Source organism: Eleutherodactylus coqui, chromosome 5 (assembly GCF_035609145.1).
Source record: "Eleutherodactylus coqui strain aEleCoq1 chromosome 5, aEleCoq1.hap1, whole genome shotgun sequence".
Lineage (NCBI taxonomy): Eukaryota > Metazoa > Chordata > Amphibia > Anura > Eleutherodactylidae > Eleutherodactylus > Eleutherodactylus coqui.
This window is the reverse complement of record NC_089841.1, coordinates 141,759,027-141,778,308: the sequence shown is the minus strand read 5'-3', so window position 1 is coordinate 141,778,308 and position 19,282 is coordinate 141,759,027. Positions and strand designations below refer to the sequence as shown.

The following is a 19,282-nucleotide window of genomic DNA, read 5'->3' as shown; positions in this document are numbered from 1 at the left end:
ACCATAGATGTAACACATAGGCAAAATGCACAACAATACAGAAATACTGCTGTCAGCAAAACTCTGACTTCGGCTGTCACAGGAGTATGTTAGCAACCGTGATTGGCTGACAGTCCCCTTTCCTGTGTCATAGAATCATAGAGTGGTGGAATTGGAAGGGACCTCCAGGGTCATTGGGTCCAACCGCCTGCTCAGTGCAGGATTCTGTCTAACCAGCAAGGTTCTGCTTTCCCAACTGCCCACAACATCCAATGGGGTCAATAAGCCGGTATCCAAGTTATGCCTGTGCGATCACAATGACCTATATGATTCTGGAGGAAATGCACCCTGCAGATAAAGTACGTCATTTTGCGTTAACGATCACTTGCTCAAGGGCTTTCATCTATGTTCTATGACCATCACATTTCTGAGTCTGTTGGCCATCCCATTTCAAAACCGTGGGCTTTAAAGTATATTTGTCATCTCAGTTGATCCTTCAATTAAGAGGTCGTGTGTACATGAGGAATATTTATGTACCCGTTAATATGAACGAGTATCGGCGCTCGGCCACAAATCTACTGAAAGAAACTCTGAGCATTATGGTGATCTGAGTTTGGGTCAGTAGACCTGCGGTCAGGCTGAGACACGGGTCCATATTATGGGCACATAAATACCCTAGCAATATCTGGCCTTATTCTCCTTTTTCCTGAACTCCTCTCCAGGGGGGGTGTAGACTGTCTGCTATCATGACTTCCATACACTGCACACAGTGAAAAGGAGATCCTGCTTTCCTCTCCCTCTCCATTTTACTGACCAGTGTTGCTTCTGAATCCAGCGCTTGGCTGAGATAGCAGAACACTTACTAGAAGCAACTGCTCTGTGTCTCTATTTTTTTCTCAAGTTGTCCCCTTTTGGCAGCTGTAAGATTATCAACTTTTATGGGAAGGTTTTCCAAAAGCTTTGAGTCAAATTATTATGTAAAGCAAAAACCACAAATCATATTGCCACATCCTTAAAAGTCTGAACTAATAAATTATCACAATTATTTACCCTGCATGGTGAAAACTGTTAAAAATATATAATTCCAGAATTGTTGTTTTTTTGGTCACCTCACCCGTCCCATTAAGTGGATGAGATTTCTTGAAATTGTATCCACTTGGCTTTTACTGTAGTGCACAGCGTAGCCACTCCATGGGAATTTACCCTAAGTCACACATATTTTGGGTCTATTGTTTTATTTTCTAGTTTCATAAGAACATTGATCTTACTTTTTCTTTGTGATGATTGATTTTTTTTTTATAGAGTACCATGTCTAATCTTTGCCACAGGTGTTTTGGTTGATTCCTCCCACAGTGTATAATTTGCAACTTTATGAGGAATGGCTTTTGTCAGGGAAGCAAACTGACATCTTCTTGGGAGACCGATCACAGGGTTGTCAGAGGATTGAACTCAAGCAAGGACACACCTTCTTTATTCCATCAGGTAATGGTCTACCTTAAGTATGGACTGTGGTCGCTAATTGGAAAATGTTAGCTTTTTGTGATTATAGGTGCTTTAAAGGCTGTCTTCATTCATTTTTCTTAGTCACAACTTAATAGGAACTTAAAAAATAAAGAAATCTAAAAGTTTCCTTTTATACTTCTGTTTGGACATAGGGAAAAGGATAGACTTCGATTCCCATATCAGCCAAAATGTAGAATCTCAGCAGAGAACAGCTGTCTCTGGTAGACTATCCCATCGCCACCTGTTCACTTAAAGTATTACACACTTTTACTGCTGCATATAAAAAATGTAGCGTCGCTAGCAGGTTCCTACCTCAATATTTGGCCACTGCAGTGGAAATGCAGTATAACCTGAATCCCTTATAGGATTTATGCAAGGCTTAGCTCCTCCCCGCCCCCTCCCATTGCACAGAACGAGCGGAGAGGAAGAGAGGTGAGCTTGCGATGGGGAGGGAGGGGAAGTGGGCGATGGCCTGGTGAGCTCAGCGCATTTGCGCCGGGCTCACCAAGCCATATGAACGGGTGCACAAACGTTTGATTTGTGCGCCCGTCCACCAAATTTTTCACTAACAACGTAGCGTTTATATGCCGGCTGTGAAAACGGCTGGCCGATATCCGCTCGCATAAAAGAAGCCCAAAATGTGTAATCACTGTCTAGTCTTCACAGACTGCATTGAGGCATGTGCTACATCTTTGTTTTTAGATTGTCTTCGCCTACATTGAGGCAGCCACTATTTCCTACCCTTTCTCGCCATGCTAGGCTGTAATGTCACCCCAGTCCTTCTTGCTGAGATGGTTATTCTAAGTTATTACAGTCAACTGCGTAACATCGGAAAGAGGATGGAGCTGCAAGATCAATGGCTATAGAGAACAGTCTCTGCACTGGTGAGCCTGAAGGTGCAAAGACTGCTACATTAACTTTGGCCAAACATGCTGATTTTGGAAGGGCCAGTCTAATTTCCATTATTACCACCTGTCAGTGGAAAATCAGGTTACACCTATAAACATAAGGATAGAGCATGTTAAACTTCACTACCCAATTCTTTAGTTCTGGCAGATAAGCCGCTGACAAAAATCTGACTTATGGCCCTTTGGCCGACAGCCATTTAAACAACTGCACGAGTGCTGACATCACCGCTAATGTCATTGGCGCTCGTGCAGAGTGTTTAGACTGAAAGACTTACTTCTGGATCGCGGGCTTCTTGTCCGCTTCTCACTCAGTTCTTCACCTCCTATGTGAAGCACTGAGCAGGGAGCATTTACACTTAACGAGAAGCTAGGAAAAAAAGGGGGGGGGGGGGGAGACGCTCACTATTTTTCCGTAGTTGAATTTTAGTCAGCGATAAACAACCGCAAAAAAAAGTGAGCGTGTGTGTGTTTGTTTTTTTTCTTTCTTTTTTTGCATTTACACTGCTCAAATTCATTTGTTTGAACGCATTTTGATTGATAATTGCAATTGTATCTGGGCCATTATTCCCCTCTGCCCATTGAGAATACACGCAGAGTTGACACGATCTGCAACATGCTAGTCAAACAAAGAAAGGGCTCACCTTTGATTGTTATGACTGTCAACAGATTTCCTAGAGTCTATCAAATTAAAACAGTTACTCCTTATGCATTTTAGGGTTCTGAAACATGCAACTGGGTGAAGGATTTGGCCATTAGAATTGCTGTTTGCATGTTTTTAGACATTCAGTAAAGTAGTTCATGTAGTTGTGCTGAGTGCCCATCTTCTACCCTTACTTATTGAGCATACCCTTAGTGTAGCTTCTAATGACACTAGCTATGGAGGAAACGGTTGTCACAATCAACTGCTTAGCCACAGGATTTGTACACCAGTAGCAAATATATGCAGCAAAGAAATATGACCAAATAGGTAATTAAGTAATTTCTTTCCCCCAAGGTTCTTATTAGAATTTAAAAGGGTGATTACACCAGTAATGAAGCATATGAGAAGACGTTAGTCACGGGAATAATGCGCAAGAGTTCCTATGCTAAGAATCCGCAGACTTTATTTATATTAATGTAGATACTAAACTGGTGGAGGTAAATAGACATCAAATAGAGACTTTTTGACTAAGGCCTAGTGTCCACGGCCGTGACGGTCTCCACAAGCGGAATTCTGCAGCGGAGGCCGTCACGCACCCCGCACCCCCCCAGAGACCCCATACTCTCCTCCGGATCCGCTGCCCGACGTTCCGCATCCCGTGCCGGTGCACATATCCCGTGACGCGCCGGCTGCGTCCTGTGATGTGGACCGAGAAGTTCACGCTATCTTCCAGTGTGCTACAGCGGAAGTTGGCGTGACAGACTGCTTCCATTGACTGCAATGAAAGCCGTCTGCGCGTACGCCTGCTGCAAATGGAACATGCCGCGGGTGATTAGGGGTGCTTTCACGGGGCGGAATTCCGCACCGTGAGCATAGCGCTATTATGTTCAATGGAACCTAATAGCTGTGGGGCAACGGCACGGATTTCTGCCGCCCGTGGGAATTAGGCCTAAAGGGCCTTTTACACCTCCTGATTGAGGATGAGCGTTTGCACCGTAGTTGAGCCTTGTAAATTGGCCAACAATCAGACAAGCTAGCTAGTATATCAGCTGATCATAGCTTTTTAGCTATCATGAAAATACTTTCTTGTCAGCTGGCCCATCTCCTCCTGTAAACGGGAAGCTGTGCAGCTGACCAATGATGGCTGCTTGGAACAAACAGCTCTGTTAACCCCTTAAGGACACGGTCTATTTTGGCCTTAATAACCAAGCTTTTTTTTTTTCAAATCTGACCTCTATTACTTTATGTGGTAACAACTTTTGAATGCTTTTCACTTTTCAACGTGATTCAGAAAATTTTTTGGGGTGACATATTGTGGCTTATTGGTAAATTTTCATCAATAAATATTGTCTTTTATTAAGAAAGAAAATGTGAAAAAATCCACAATTTTCAAACTTTTTGAGTTTTTCTCCTTGTAAGGGCTCTTCCACACTTGCGTTTTTATTGCGTGTTTTTTTTCACACTATCTTAGTTTTTTTTTCTCCGCGAATATCAGTGGGACTTTCTAATGTTAAAAACGCAAGTTTGTGCTTTGCGATTTCTGTGCGGTGCGTTTTAAACACTAGAAAGTCCTATTGACAATGCAGCATTTTTTAACGTGGATATCGCATGAAAAAAAGGGCAAGTTAACACAAGTGTGGAAGAGCCCTAAGGCCGGTTCCACATGGCCGAGATTTTTGCGCGAGATTTGTGCTTTGCGAGATGCATGAAAATGAAATCTATTCTTTTGAATGGGGTTATACACAAACTATTTAGCTTTCCCCCCCCCCCTTTTTTTTTTCTTCTCCCCCGCGGCATATCCTATCTTTGGGTGTTCCCTCGCATCGTACACTGCTTTCAATGTGATCGGTGGCAGCGGGGTTTCCTATTGAAAACAATGTCAGCCGCGGCTGAGGGTCGCTACTTGCCTGAAGTGAAGCGGTTTTCATACAAAAGCACCTCACATCCGCAGTAAAATTGCATGTTGTCGAGCGTGATATTGGGCTGGGTTTCACAGCCCAATATTGTACTTGTCCATGTGAAATTAGTCAAACACAGCAAATAGTGAATTATTCACCATAGGCTTACCTTTATATTGCAATCCTTTTTAAGTAAAGTCCCCTGGTGCAAGCACCGAGCCATGACTGACTCCTAGGGTGACGTCACATTGTGATGTTTTCTTGGTAGACTGTGTTTGTGGGGTGGTTTGGCATTGCCTCTCCCAGTCATCTTTACCCATCCCCCCCCCCCCCCCCCCCAGCAAGCTGGGTTCTCATTTTATCGACCTCGGAAGGATGGAAAGCTGAGTCAACCTTGAGCTGGCTACTTGACCCAAATCCTTTTAAAGTGTTTCCATTTTTTAGGACTCCACCAAGTATATAACTTTCACATTTGGTAGCAAATTTCAAAAGCTGATTGATTTTTTTTTTTTTTTCTTTATTAATTCAGTTCTGACATGGCTTTTAAGAGTCTACATATCGGAACCCCCCAATGAATCTTCTCATTTTAAAAACTCCACCCCTCAGAGTATTTAAAATGTAATTTAGGAAGCTTCTTAACCATTAGATGTTTTACAGGAATTAACATAGTAAAATAGTAAGTATGGAAGGCCGAAAAAAGACACATGTTCAGGCAGTTAAGCCTATTACCCACCCACCCCACCACCACCACCACCCCACCACCACCACCACCCAAACTTCAATGTTGATCCAGAGGAAGGCAAAAAAAAACAATGACGTAGAAGACAATTTTCCCTATTTGCTGCATTCACAAGAGTGCATAAAACCGGGTTTTTTTTTACGGCCAACCGATATACGCGACCATCTTGGGAATTGGTTTTGAATGCATTTGTTTGTATGGGTGAATATATGGTGCTTTAATACGTCGGACCGTCAAAAATGGACCACATGCGACCGTAATATGGCCGGCATATACGGTGGCTAAAAAGATAGTTCTGGTTCTATCTTTTGAACGATATAAATGATGGTGGCGGCTCCCATGGATGCTGGGGAAAAAAAGGGAAGAGGAGGCATTTTAGCAGCATCAAATGCAGCAAAAAGCTTACAGGTACCTCCTATATAGGCATTGGAAAGCATCCCGAGGATTTTTGCAGAGCGAGGGTTTTCCAAGGTGCGACGTGTTTTTTCGCTAAAAAGACTCTCCCGGGCGTGTGAATGGGTGAGAAAACGCTTGCTGTGATCGCGGTAAATGGCCCTTCATGCAATTCTACAGCACGTCCGAGAGAACGCTCAGATGCATACGCTCCTTTGAAAGAGCCCTGAGGCAGAAAATTCCTTCCCAACTCCAATCTTGCAATCTGAATAATCCCTGGATCAACAACCCTTATGAAGTTATTACTGATTATAAAATGTAATATTAGAACGCTCAAGAAAGGTATCCAGGCCCCTCTTGAACTATTTTATTGAATTCGCCATCACCACGTTCTCAGGCAGTGTTCCATAGAAGTCCCTTCTATATCTGTGTAGAAACCTTTACTCTAGACGTAGAGGATGCCCCCTTGTTAGCCAGTTCTTGGTATAAATGGATGATGGAAGAGATCTCTGTATTGACCCCTGATGGATCTAGATAGTCATAAGGTCACCCCTCAGCCGACTTTTTGTTTTTTAACTAAATAACCCCAATTTTGATCACTACTCTGGGTATTGTAGTCTGCTCATTACATTTATTACTTTAGTTGCCTGCCTTTGTACCCGCTCAATATCTTATGTCCTTCTTGAGTACTGGTGCCCAAAACTGTGTACCGCTTTTGATGCACCCCATGACCTTATTTGCCTTGGCAGCAGCTGTCTGACACTGGTTGCACCAGTTAATTTTTGCAATTAACTAAAATCCCCAAGTTCTTTTCCATGTCTATTTTGCCCAGTGGTTTCCCATTTAGTGTGTAATGGTGACATGTATTTCCTCTGCCCATGTGCAGAACCTTACATTGATTAGTGTTAATCCTCATTTGCCACATTTCTGCCTAACTCCCCAAATTATCTAGATCTACTTGCAACCACATTCTGTTCTCTCCCATGTTAATAACTTTACATATTTTTTAACCCCTGCAAAAATTGATATTTTACCGTGCAATCCTTTTTCCAAGTCATTAATAATTATATTAAAAAGAATAGGGCCCAGTACCAACCCCTGTGGTACTCCACTAGTAATGGTGACCCAATCAGAGTATGTACCATTAATAACCGCCCTCTGTTTTCTATCACTAAGCCAGTTACTTAGCCATTCTTGCCCAGACCAAGCATTCTCATTTTATATACCAACCTTTTATGCGGCACAGTATCAAAAAGCTTTGTAAAAGTCAAGCTACACAAGATCCAATGATACTCCCTGGTCAAGTCTAGAACTTACCACCTCAAAGAAGCTGATCAGATTGGTTCGACAGGAGCGATCTCTCATAAAGCCATGCTGGTACGGAGTTATACAGCTATTTTTCTTGAGATACTCCAGGATAGAAACCCCTCAAACATTTTACCCACAATAGAAGTTAGACTTACCGGGCTGTAGTTTTCAGGTTCACTTTTTGAATATCGGCACCACCGTGGCAATCCAGTAGAATAGACCCCCCCGTCACTATTGAGTCCTTAACCCTAGATCACTAAACATATTTTTGCGTTACACTACATATTAGTCTCCCAGACTAACAAAATTGAACTTCAATATCTTATTTTTTTTCATTGTATTTATTAGTGAAAAAGTAACCTAAATGAAAGCACATTTATTAAATTTACTTAAAAACGATCATCAAACTAAACTTATTCCTTGCAGTCATTGCAAACTGAAACAGTGTGTTTGCCATAAATGGCCTTGCTGCAGGAGTGGCATGAGAACTTGGTCATTCTGTGCTTTTGGTGTGGACAAAATGTGCAAATTTTGCACCGTTTTGCTGTGCTTGAAAAGTACTTGCCACAACACTTTCAATTTGGTCCCGCAACCACAGCTCAGTAGTAGTGTCTGTGAGACTAATGTTTAGTGATATAGGGTTGAATATAAAAACAAGGGTCTGTCTATCGCATTACTTAATTCCCTTGAAACCCAGGGGTGTATGTCATCAGGACCCAGCGACTTGTCTATTTTAATTTTTTAAGACTGCTCTGCACTTTTGCCTGGGTTAAACTGGTGAAATTTTAGTGGAGAGTTTACTTACCATTCTGCATCCCATCTAACATTTACAATAATTTTCCTCTAATAGATTTGCTTTTTCATCATCACCCTCTACAATTTTTCCTACCTTATTTGTTAAAGGGCCAAACTTTCATTATTTATCTTTTTACTATTTTATATAATTGAAGAACAGTTTAGGTTTAGTTTTACTCTCCTTGGCAATAAAGCCTAATGGGTCTAACTTGCAGAATTTGCGCGGGGCACCTGCGAATCAAGCCGCCCATAGAAATGCATGGGTGTCCACAAATGGATTAAAACATGAGGATTTGATTTGTAGACCTTGTGGTCCGTAAAATAAATCGCAGCATGCTAAATTTTTCTGTGGATACCGCATAACCGGCTTCCATTGAAGTCAGTGGAAGCAGTCTGATCCACGGCATACCCGCAGCTGACGCTGCGGATTTGCTGCGGATCCGCGGGAAAGCAGGAGGTTTAAAAGAAATAAATTTAAAAAAATAAACTGTACTGCACATGTCCAAGAGCGAGCCGTGAGGACAATACGTAGTACAGGGAACCCGGAAGGGGAGGTATCTGCGCAGACGCCGCTGCCGGGAAAATGCAGGTAAGCAGGGCTCATTGGCCGCCTCAGTGCTGGATTCCGTGCGGAATTCCCTGCACGGAATCCGCGAGTGCCGTGGACATAAGGCCTAAATCCCTCTGTCGCCTCCTTTGCTGCTTTTTTTTTAGTGCTTCTTTGCTGCCTTCTTGTTTTAGTAGTTTATAGGCTTTCTTTTTGTTGTTTATTGCCCCTTTTACATTTTTATTAAGCCACATTAATTTTCTCCTATTACTAACCATTTTATTCTTGCAAGGTATGAACCTCTCACAGTAAGTATTTAGGATGTTATTAACCTTTCCCATGAATTGTCCATACTTAGTTTTAAGGACATTGTCCCAGTCAATATAGTTTAGGGCATCACTGAGCTGGTCAAACTTGGCCTTCCTCAAGTTTAGTATTTTTGTAGCTCCCCTATAAAAATCTCTCTTGAAAGACAAGTTGAAATTTATTCTATTATGCTCACTATTTCCAAGGTGCCCCGCAACCTGCGCCCCTGTTATTCTGTCAGGTCTGTTGGTTAACCCTTTCCAATTTTGGATTCAGGGTTTTCTAGGGGGTTTTCTCTTTCTGACATTACACAATGGCGCCATCTGCTGGCTAGAGCCAGTACTGTGGTATTGGACATGCTGGAGAGGCCCCCGACAACAGAGCGGCCAGTAATATACAGTAAGAATACCCTGCCGGACGACTTCCAACATCGGAAGCTGTACAGCCTTCAATCAGAATGTCTTTAGACGTCAGACAGTGGATTGGAAAGGATTAATATTAAGTCCAAAATGGCTGTCCCTCTAGTTGTGTTTGCAGCCCCTGATGTACCAGTAAATTTGAAACTCAAGAATTGACCCCATTTTGGAAACTAGGCCTCTCAGGGAATTCATTGAGGGGTGTAGTGAGTGTTGTGTGAAGTTTTGGGTTTTTTTTTTACATTTTGATTTGAAAACAAAAAATTCCAATTTTTCCAGTAATATTTAGGTTTAGCCCCAGATTTTTTATTTTTGTCAAGGTCAAAAGTAGAAAAAGCACCCAATGATGCTTGTGGGGTTTTGCAAAACCAGAGTTGGGGCTTTCTCAGATGAAATTCCAGGTATATAAATTAATTTGGGTAACAACGTGGGCAATAAAATCGTCCGAAAAATAAAACTTCAACTCCACCCCTTCTGAGCCCTGCTGTATTAAATTGTATCCTTCAGTTTCCAGTAAAGTTAGGGATCTGGGGTCTGCAGTTTTCTTAGGGTAATCCACTGATCATCAGATGAATCTGGGTCCTCTGAAGTGGCAGACCTTGGATGCCTTTTTAAGGGTGCAAGGGGTTCAGACTCACTTAATGATGAAGAGGATAATAGCACTAAGTCTCACTCAGGTGCAATTATTGCGTAAGACTCCTTCACAGTAAACCTTATGCGGGCCATATTATAGATAAATTATGCACCCTAAAAAAAGCACACAAATATTTATTGGGTGGGTGACCATAGGACACTGGGTGATCACTGGGACGGGGTTGGGAACAAAACAGGAACCTAGACAGATACTCTGACACTACACTGATAAACCACATACTACACTAAATTGGGTGATTATAGGTCAGGGAGACGGGGATGGAAGCGCAGCAGAAACTATAGGTTGTTCAGGATCAGACACTACACTAAATACACTGAAAAAACTAACAGTACACTGATCACACGTCACTAGTACACTAATACTGAAAGATCACAGTGGTATTATTGTATCTTGACGCCACCAGGAAGTCCTGGTGAAGTCAAGATTGACTGGGGGGTGACTTCCCCTGATACTGATTGGCTGCACAGCAGGCTGTTGTCGAGGTCCTGGAAGGTCACAAAAAGTTGTGGAAAAAGGCATACTGTGGCCCCTGGTGCAACCGCACAGCCACAGCTCCAAGGGGCTTCCTCGCCACCGAGGCGGAACCCCCTTTACTGTTGTAGCGCTAAGCGTCCTAAAAAGCGCCCAGAAGCGCCTTACACCTGCACCGCCCCAGAAGACGTACCTCCACTTCCACCCGAGCTTACTTTTACATAGCGGCCGCTGCAGGGAGGCCACCGGGCCAGCGGAAGAGACAGTCCACGAGCACACGGCAGGGGTCCTCCCCCAGCACCCGATAGCACTTTAACATCGTGACCACTGCAGGGAAGCCACAGGGCCGGCGCCACAGATACTGACCGCGTCTGCACCGTGCAGGAGCACACCAGGGATCACAGACCTGCGAGCTCCAGTTGGCTGCATTATTTAGAAGGCAAGGCACCCACACATGGACCGCAGCTCCCAGGAACAGGGAGCCAACAGCAGCGGGATAGGGACACCGACGCGGCTAACGGGTGCAGCACAGCAAATGGGTAAGACATGGGGAGCGGCAGTCAGTTACATGGGACGCCGCTTCAGTCCCTCATGCATTAAGGCACCTTGTAGGACCTTTCCCTATTCCGCCAATCTGGAGCTAGGGGTGTGAGAGGGGCGTTTTCCCTGTCAAACCACTAGCTTCTGGTGGCGTCCAGATACAAGAATACCGATCACCGTACACTACCACTACATAGACTTGTCACACTTTACTAATATACTGACAGCTAATGCGTTACTAAGTAAACTAATATACTGATTACACTACCTATACTAAAACCGTTTTTCTATACTTTTTCCTTTTTTTGTACACCATTTTCTTCTCAGCCCTTCCTCTCCAACCACCGATAACATGCTGTAGTGGTTGGTGAGAGAGCTTGCATTGTAAATAGTGTGAACTCTGGCTGCTGCGCTCTGATTGGTCAGTCAGTGCTGGGCAGGGCTGCTGTGATTGGTCCCCCAGTAGCAAATAGTGATAGGTTGCTAACTATGTTGGCAGCCATCACTACAGTGTTGCCACGGCAACATTTTAAACACTAGACATAAGCTTACGTCCTGTTGCGCAAAGTACCATGCACCCAACACGTGAACTTATGTCCTGTGGTGTTAAAGGATTAATGACCATCGTTCCCAAACAGTAAAATCTTTGCCTTTTGTGCACAGGAGTGAATGAGTGCTGAAAGTAGGTTTCATCACCAACATAGAAGGGGATTCTTTACTGTAAGAGCAGTGAGACTATGGAACTCTCTACCGGAGGAAGTGGTGATGGCAAAATCCAGAGGCGTTTAAAAGGGGACTTGATGTCTTTCTGGAGAAGAAGGATATTACAGGATATAAATCTTAGGTTAATTGTTAATCCGGGTATATAGGCAGGTAGGAACTATTAGGGGTTGATCCAGGGAACAGTCTGATTGCCATTAGGGAGTCGGGAAGGAATTTTTTCCCCGAAAGGGCTAATTGGCTTCTGGCCTTGGGGTTTTTTGCCTTCCTCTGGATCAACAAAGTAGGATAGACAGGCTGGACTAGATGGACAATGTCTTCATTCAGCCTTACATACTATGTTACTATGATCCTTATGCTGTGGCAATTGGCGTTCCTTAGAAAAGACAGATTCTGGGCCAGTGTAAAAGTACCATTTGTTGGTTTCTGGAGAAATGTTTCATAGCTTTCAACTATTGACATCTCTTGAATTGTCTAAAGTTATGTGTGTACTTTGATTAGGAAATGTAATTTTTTTACCCCTAAAACTTTTATTTATTTTTCACACTGAATGCCATAAAAATGAAATTTAAAAAACAAATCTACTGATGGATCACAGAATTTCCATAATTCTCCTAAAAAAAAAAAATTAAAAGGCATACAATTAGAGATGAGCGAGCCTACTCGTTAAGGCAAAATACTTGAGCGAGTATTGCCATTTTCAAGTACATGCCCGCTCATGAGAAACGATTCGTGGGCTGGCGACAGTCAGCAGTGAGTTGTGGGAGAGAGCATGGGGGAGCGGGGGGGGGGGGGGGAGAAGGGAAAAGAGAGAGCTTAACACCCCCCCCCCACACACACACACACACACTCTCCCCTATCGGCCCCTGAATCTTTTGGCACGAGCGGGCATGTACTCGAAAATGGCAATACTCGCTCGAGTATTTTGCCTTAACGAGTACGCTCACTCATCTCTACATACAGTACATTATATGTACCCAAAAATACAACTTGTCTCACAAAAAAAGCCCTCATATGGCTTTCGGTGAAACAATTAAAATGTTATGGCTTTAGGAATGCGACGATGAAGAAAGCTGAAAAATTGTTCATGAAGGCGCATAGAGGCTTTGTCACTAAAGAGCTAATACAGTAATTAGCGGCGGCGGCGGGTTGCCGATAGGAGCCCGGCAGGGACAAAATCAGTGACGTCCCGTAAACCTGCTTCGGGAAGCCCACGGGAAAGGTTTACGGGACATTAACAGGCCTGCTGGCTGGATAGCATCGCTTGTCAGATGTCATAACGCTGATTTGATGGTCAGGTGCTGTGATGAGTACATTTTATAGAGTTTTGGGCATGAAAGACCCCAAACTATATAAAAGATATATAACTTGGAAAACCTGTCTAAAGAGTGTGGTTTAATTCTATATGAACACACCGTCCCCTGTACAGCTATCCTAACTGTATATGGAACCTCTTCCTCAGCACATAGTGTACAGTATCGCACTATATACTTCAAAATGTTTACAATCACCAGCTTGCGGGTAAGAAATACCAGCCAGGCCAGTAATTTACCAGCTTTGTGGTCGTACTAGATATATCCAATGGTTAGGACCAATTACATCACTGTTGGAGGCTCTATTCGGAGCCTCCATTGCTGATTTCCGTGAAAATCCCGGACAGAATAACTCTGCACGCAGCACAATTTCATCCGAGAAGATGCTACACTGCATAACAGCAGTCCGATGGAATCGATTATGGTTAGTAGGTTCTGTCTTGATTTGGCACTTACCGTTGTTTGTCTCCTAAAGGATACGCACTGAATGGAGTCAATGGACTTCATTGATCCATGCACACCGGTGTGTGGACACTGCGTATTGATGCGCAAGAGAAATAAATCGCTGTATGCTATATTTCTCTGTGTTCGTATGCAGCGTGAGCCCTATACTCTTGTATAGGCTGCGTATGATATGCTGCCCATATGCAATACATTGCATATGGGACAGCATTGTCATATGCATCCCTGTTTTGAACAGAGCTGGGAATTGAAGAAAAACAAAAATCACACTGCGCATGTCCATGTACGTGTGATTCACGGGCATGCGCAGTGTCGTTGTTAGCAGAGTGTATGGCTGCGGGGAGACCTGCAGCATTTTACACATACAGCTGTGGGCCCAAGTGCTCCTGTCCACAGGCGATTGCGTTATCCACGGTGATAATCCGGCCGTGGGTAACGCAGTGAACGCTTTCCATAGTGCTGCTATGGAAAGCGCAGCCCCGACGTCCACGAATGGAGAATGTTAGCGATTCTCCGCTCGCAAGATTCAAATTGTGGCATGCTGCGATTCTCCGAGCCGATCTGTCAGATAGGCTTAGTGCAGAGACCTGACAGCTCCCCCCCGCGGCGGGATATTGCTAGCGATATTCCGCCACAACCGTGGACAGGGGGCCTAAGACAGAGTTGTATAACGGAAAATGACAGACCGTTGTCTTGGTCTGATGTTTATGCACTATTCAGGTACCTGTATACGGAGCAGCTATCCTTCGTACACTTAAACAACATTTTCCAGGTGACTATTCGAACGACAGTCATTAATTTGCTTTTAAACAGAGTGATGATCTTTCATAGTAGTTGCCAAGATACCGTTCATAGAGGGGGTCTTCATGCAAATTCATTAGTGCCAATATGAATGACGGACTTCACAGCAGATGACTGTTGATGTATCAGCAACTATTTTGGTAAGGGTTCCATTACACGGGTCGCATGTTGGGCACATAAGTGTCTAACAGTTTTCCCAATGACTAAGGCACCTTTTAGACGACACGATTGTTTGCACGAGTGAGCGGGCTGTGGACGTCCTCGCCATTTCTTTCGCAGCCTGTTTAGACAGGCAGATTCATCCTTGACTCGCTCACGTATTGTTTTTAGTGTTTCACGTTCACTATGTGAACCGCCGAGCGATCTGTGTTTAAACAGAACAAGTGAACGAGCTACCGATAATTTTTATGCCTGCAGAGACTGGATGCACGTGGAGGTGGCGTACGCAAGAGATCTCTTGTGACACCAATCTCCATTCACTGTGAACAGGCAGTCGTTTAAAGACTGAACAACTGCCCGCTTACACGGAGTGAGAACTCACTCTCTAGTCGCTTCGTGACAAAGCGACTAACGACCAATCTCTTGCTATGTGTACAACTATTGCCAAAGGTCCGTATGCCACCTAGTTGGTGGCTAGGTTTACACTGAACTATTATTATTTCTATTTGTTGCTTGGAGCAGTTATTCTGCCGGTAGCAGTCCCATGTATAGGCAGCTTTTTGTGCAGTGCGGGTATGGGCTCATCTGCTAATCACTCTATTACATGGGTCAGTAGGAAGTGTATTCGGACTCCCCACCACCTCCACTACAGTGTGACCAATGGCCGCCGATGTGCTCGTGTTCCGCCTGTGATGAGATCGGAGGATGTTTTTTTCACTTCCTTTCTGCTGAACTGCTGGGATCGCTTCCTTGGAGCACACGTAGCTCAGGATTTAATGGCCCAAGTGTGTGTGTTTTTCCCCTTGGGGAGGGGGTTGGGAGCGTGAATGGTGGACGGAGAGTCCGCCCGCTGCTGGGAGGCCGCCTGCCCGCATTACTTATCATGCAGAAGAGCTGCAGCACTGAATGAGCACACAGGGATAATGAGGCACGATGTGCGGCTCCTCACTGGTCAGCTCCGTGCCAGCAGCCGGCCGTGTGCTGCCGCAGGCCGCCGCCGCCTCCTCCTCTGTGTGCCGCCGCCGATCTCCTGCTCACTGCCGCTTACTTTCTGCTTCTAGGATGGATCCACGCCGTGTACACTCCCGCGGACTCGCTGGTGTTCGGTGGCAACATACTGCACAGTTTTAATATTCCCATGCAACTCCGTGTGTATGAGATAGAAGACAGGACGAGGGTAAGATCACCGGCTATGTGGATTCTGCCCCACCTTTTGGTAGAAGGCTATTATTATTATTAACTTATCAATATTGGTTGGGAATCGCTGCAATGTCCCGATCGCTGCTCGGATTTCTCTGCAAGGTCCTAGGATATAGTATAGCGCTGTACGTGCTCCACTCGGCAATGCATCAATATAACCTTCTATGACCTTTACACCAAGAGATGTGATCGATACTATAGGCACCCTATGTCATCAGGACACAAGGACCCATCAGCTATAAGAGCAGAGTACAAGGTTATTCAGCACTCAGGCTCTGCTACACTTCATAGGCCTACATTTAAAAGACAGATTTTTGCCAGATCAGACATTCCATCCAACTTAAAGGGATACAGAACCTTAAGTCTCTCGCTCTTCAGATCTCCATAGGCAGCCGAATTTGCCCCTGATCTGACCAATATTTAGTAAAGGGTGCATAGGCTACCGTATAACATATCTGCAGCTCTGGGTGTCATTCTCCACATGTGCCTATTTGTTTGCATGCATTGCAGGATATGGAGTTTCTTATAGAATAGCTGCTAAAATAGTGTTTGTGTGAAAAGTTCTATATCCATTATGGTCAGTGGATCAAATCATTACGTGTATGGGCACCTAATTACAGGGCTGCACTGGGAAGTGGCTGTAGTGTCAGCATAGGCATGTCTGCCCTGTAGTCACTGTGTTAGGCCGCCTGCAGACGGGCGGAAATTCTGTGACGGGATTTCCCGCGGAATTTCCGCCCTTGGAAGCTGCCATAGGATTGCGTTAAAAATCTTGCGCGGCAAACAAACCGCAGCATGTTCTATTCCTCTGCGGGGCTCGCAGAAACGTCACTGTCCGGCCGCCGGCTCCGGTCTGCGCGTGTGCCGGCTGCCCGGCAAGCCAGCACATCCAACAGCCAGAGCGGGTGAGTACGCGCCGCTCTCTTCAGGCACTCGGGTCGGGTCCCACGGTGAGAATCCTCGCAGACGGATCCGACCCGCCCGTCCGCAGGAGGCCTTAAGGATCTTTTACGCAGGCCAATAAACATTCAGATTCCCACAATCCAGTGAGAAACTGAACAACGGATCGGACTGCTTCCTGTAAATGTGGACGGACAGGCCGGAACGATCCGCGGCCTGCCCAGCCTCCATTCGCAAGCGATTCTCATTCCTGTGTAAAAGTACAGGAAGGATTATTGCTAGCACAACCTGTCGGACATCTGTGCCCAACAGATCGTCCCGTGTAAGAGTACCCTTAGGTCTCATGTCCACGGGCATGCACGGTTTCCAAGTATGGAATCCCGCAGAGGCCATGAGGCCTAAAAAGACATTTTCTTACCTGGCTGCCGTACAGATCTTTTCCGTCGCGGCCATGTCTTCTTTCTTCTGCACAGCGGAAACGTCCGGAGGTGCCGACATTGTGCCGAGTGCATGCGCCATGCTTTTTTTTTTTTTAAATCTGCTTTTCCGCGAATCCATGGCACGGACACAGTGTCAGCTGCGTCTGTGCCACGGATTGGACTGCTTCCATTGACTTCAATGTCCGTGCAGGAATCCACAGAAATTGGAGCATGCTGCTCTTTTTTCCCAGCACGTGCGGTATGTAAATACCTGCGGATGCTCAATAAATGTCTACGGGACATATTAAACTGTGGATCGTCTGCGCGAGTGATCCACAATTCAATTATGCGTGGACATGAGGCCTTAGGCTGTGCTCACACAAACGTGTGGTAAAACGCAGCAATTTACCGCAGTGTGTACTGTTGTATTGCCACATATTGCAGCAATTTTTGCCTGCACAGAACAGCGTATCTCATGCACAGCCTTTCTGGTTAAATTTTTTTTAAAATTTTCCTCTATCACTTAGCAACATTGTGTATCAACGCCGCACATACGCAATGTCATTGCGTAGGTACAGTGTTTTGTATGCACCCATAGAAAATAATAAAGCTCTATCGCGCGAAATGCACGGTAAAATAGAACATGCTGCATTTTTTTTTACACGCGTATTATATGCAATGAATAAACGCTAGTGTGACTGGAACAACGAAAATCAATGTATTTGATTGCTGCGATGTACCGTGCATTATATGCCCGTAAAACACAGTTCGAATACGCTCGTGTGAGCCCAGCCTTAGAGATCCAATGCTGAGGACCTCCAAAAATCTTTCTTAAATATTTTCACAGGCTCATAAACTAGTTTTTAGTTTCAAAAACACACAGGTCAATTTCATAGGAGGTTTATTAACCTATCAGTATGTTTTTGAAATGTGTGAGGACCCAGAAGAAATCCACACAAACATGGGACATATCTTTTCAAATTACAGTACTAAGGGCTCATTCACACGACCGTGATTTCGGCACGTATTACGGCCACGTGACACGGAGTGAATGGGGTCAATGAAAGTAAATGGACTTTTATTGATCCGTTCACATTAGTGTGTAAACACTGCGTGTAGATACACATGAGAAATAGATCGCAGCATGCTCTATTTCTCTGCGTACTTCGCAGTGTCAGCCCAATATTATTGTATGGGCAGCGTCTGCCTAATGTGTAAGTAAAACCTGTAGCTCTTTTAATGAGCTGTAAATTTACAGCCATTGGAGTGGACCTGTCGGGCCAGTCTCGCACGTCTGGGTTTGAATTGCGGAATTCGCGATTGTCACCCACATGGACGATCCGCGGTATTCCGTAATCATTAAAAAAATAGAACATTCACATGTCTGCTTACTCGAACGGACAGGGATTGTGATTTCCACTTTCACAAATTAAATTGCAGCATGTTCTATTTCTAGTCCGCACGGACGGCTTCCATTGAAGTTAGTCGAAGCCGTACAACCCACAGCCCATCCGGAATTGACATTGAAGATAGGTCGTGGGTACCTGTGTCATCGCCTAGCTACGGCGCTGGAAAAATAAAAATAAAAATTCTGTACTGCGCATGTCCGACGGCTCACTGCAATCCTCCACAATACAGGGTTTGAAAGGTACGCTCTGACACCTGCCGAGGACAGGGCCAGATTCCACTGTGGCCTTCCGCATGCGCAATCCAACCCGTCCGTGGCAGGCCGGCCTCAGGAGAAAGTACCACACAAGTGGCATTTGGGATTTTATCTTCCTAGCCAGTCTTCTTATCCATCACTAATGGGCTTTCAAATAAAAAGGGGCAAGTTTACTTATACCAGTGTTTGTGCTGGCAGAAGTGCAAAAAATGTGTTGAAGGGTAAGCCTTTTAATGATATGCACATGGCAAAATTCAACATGGATTTTTCTAATGCGGATTCTACATCTAAAACCACGGCAGAAATCTGTAGCCAAGCCGCGTATCCACACATAATCAGCTTTGTGAATGGGCAAAATCCACGTGTGGAATTTCCAACGTGATTCCACGCAGATCCGAGTTAAGAAGTGACGTCACTTGTCACGGATCCGCGGTGGATTTTGACCAATCGCAGACCTAAATCTGTGTATGGATACGTGGCTTAGCTGTAAATTTCTGACGCAGTTTTAGAGGCAGACTCCATACAGAAAAATCTGCGTTGGATTGCG

The 19,282-nt window shown here is 44.6% G+C and overlaps 1 protein-coding gene across 5 annotated transcripts in view; it reads left to right on the top strand.

Annotated features, from left to right (window-relative positions):
• Window positions 1-19,282, top strand: part of KDM2B (lysine demethylase 2B) — a 121,598-nt gene that overhangs the window by 46,059 nt on the left and 56,257 nt on the right. For 4 of the 5 annotated variants that reach the window (XM_066603282.1, XM_066603281.1, XM_066603283.1 and 1 more), the window contains 2 exons: window positions 1,308-1,461; window positions 15,615-15,730. In XM_066603282.1, the coding sequence (XP_066459379.1) occupies window positions 1,308-1,461; window positions 15,615-15,730 (270 nt within the window). Of the gene's footprint in view, window positions 1-1,307; window positions 1,462-15,208; window positions 15,339-15,614; window positions 15,731-19,282 lie in introns of those variants that run through there. The other variant, XM_066603285.1, reaches the window with a different exon arrangement.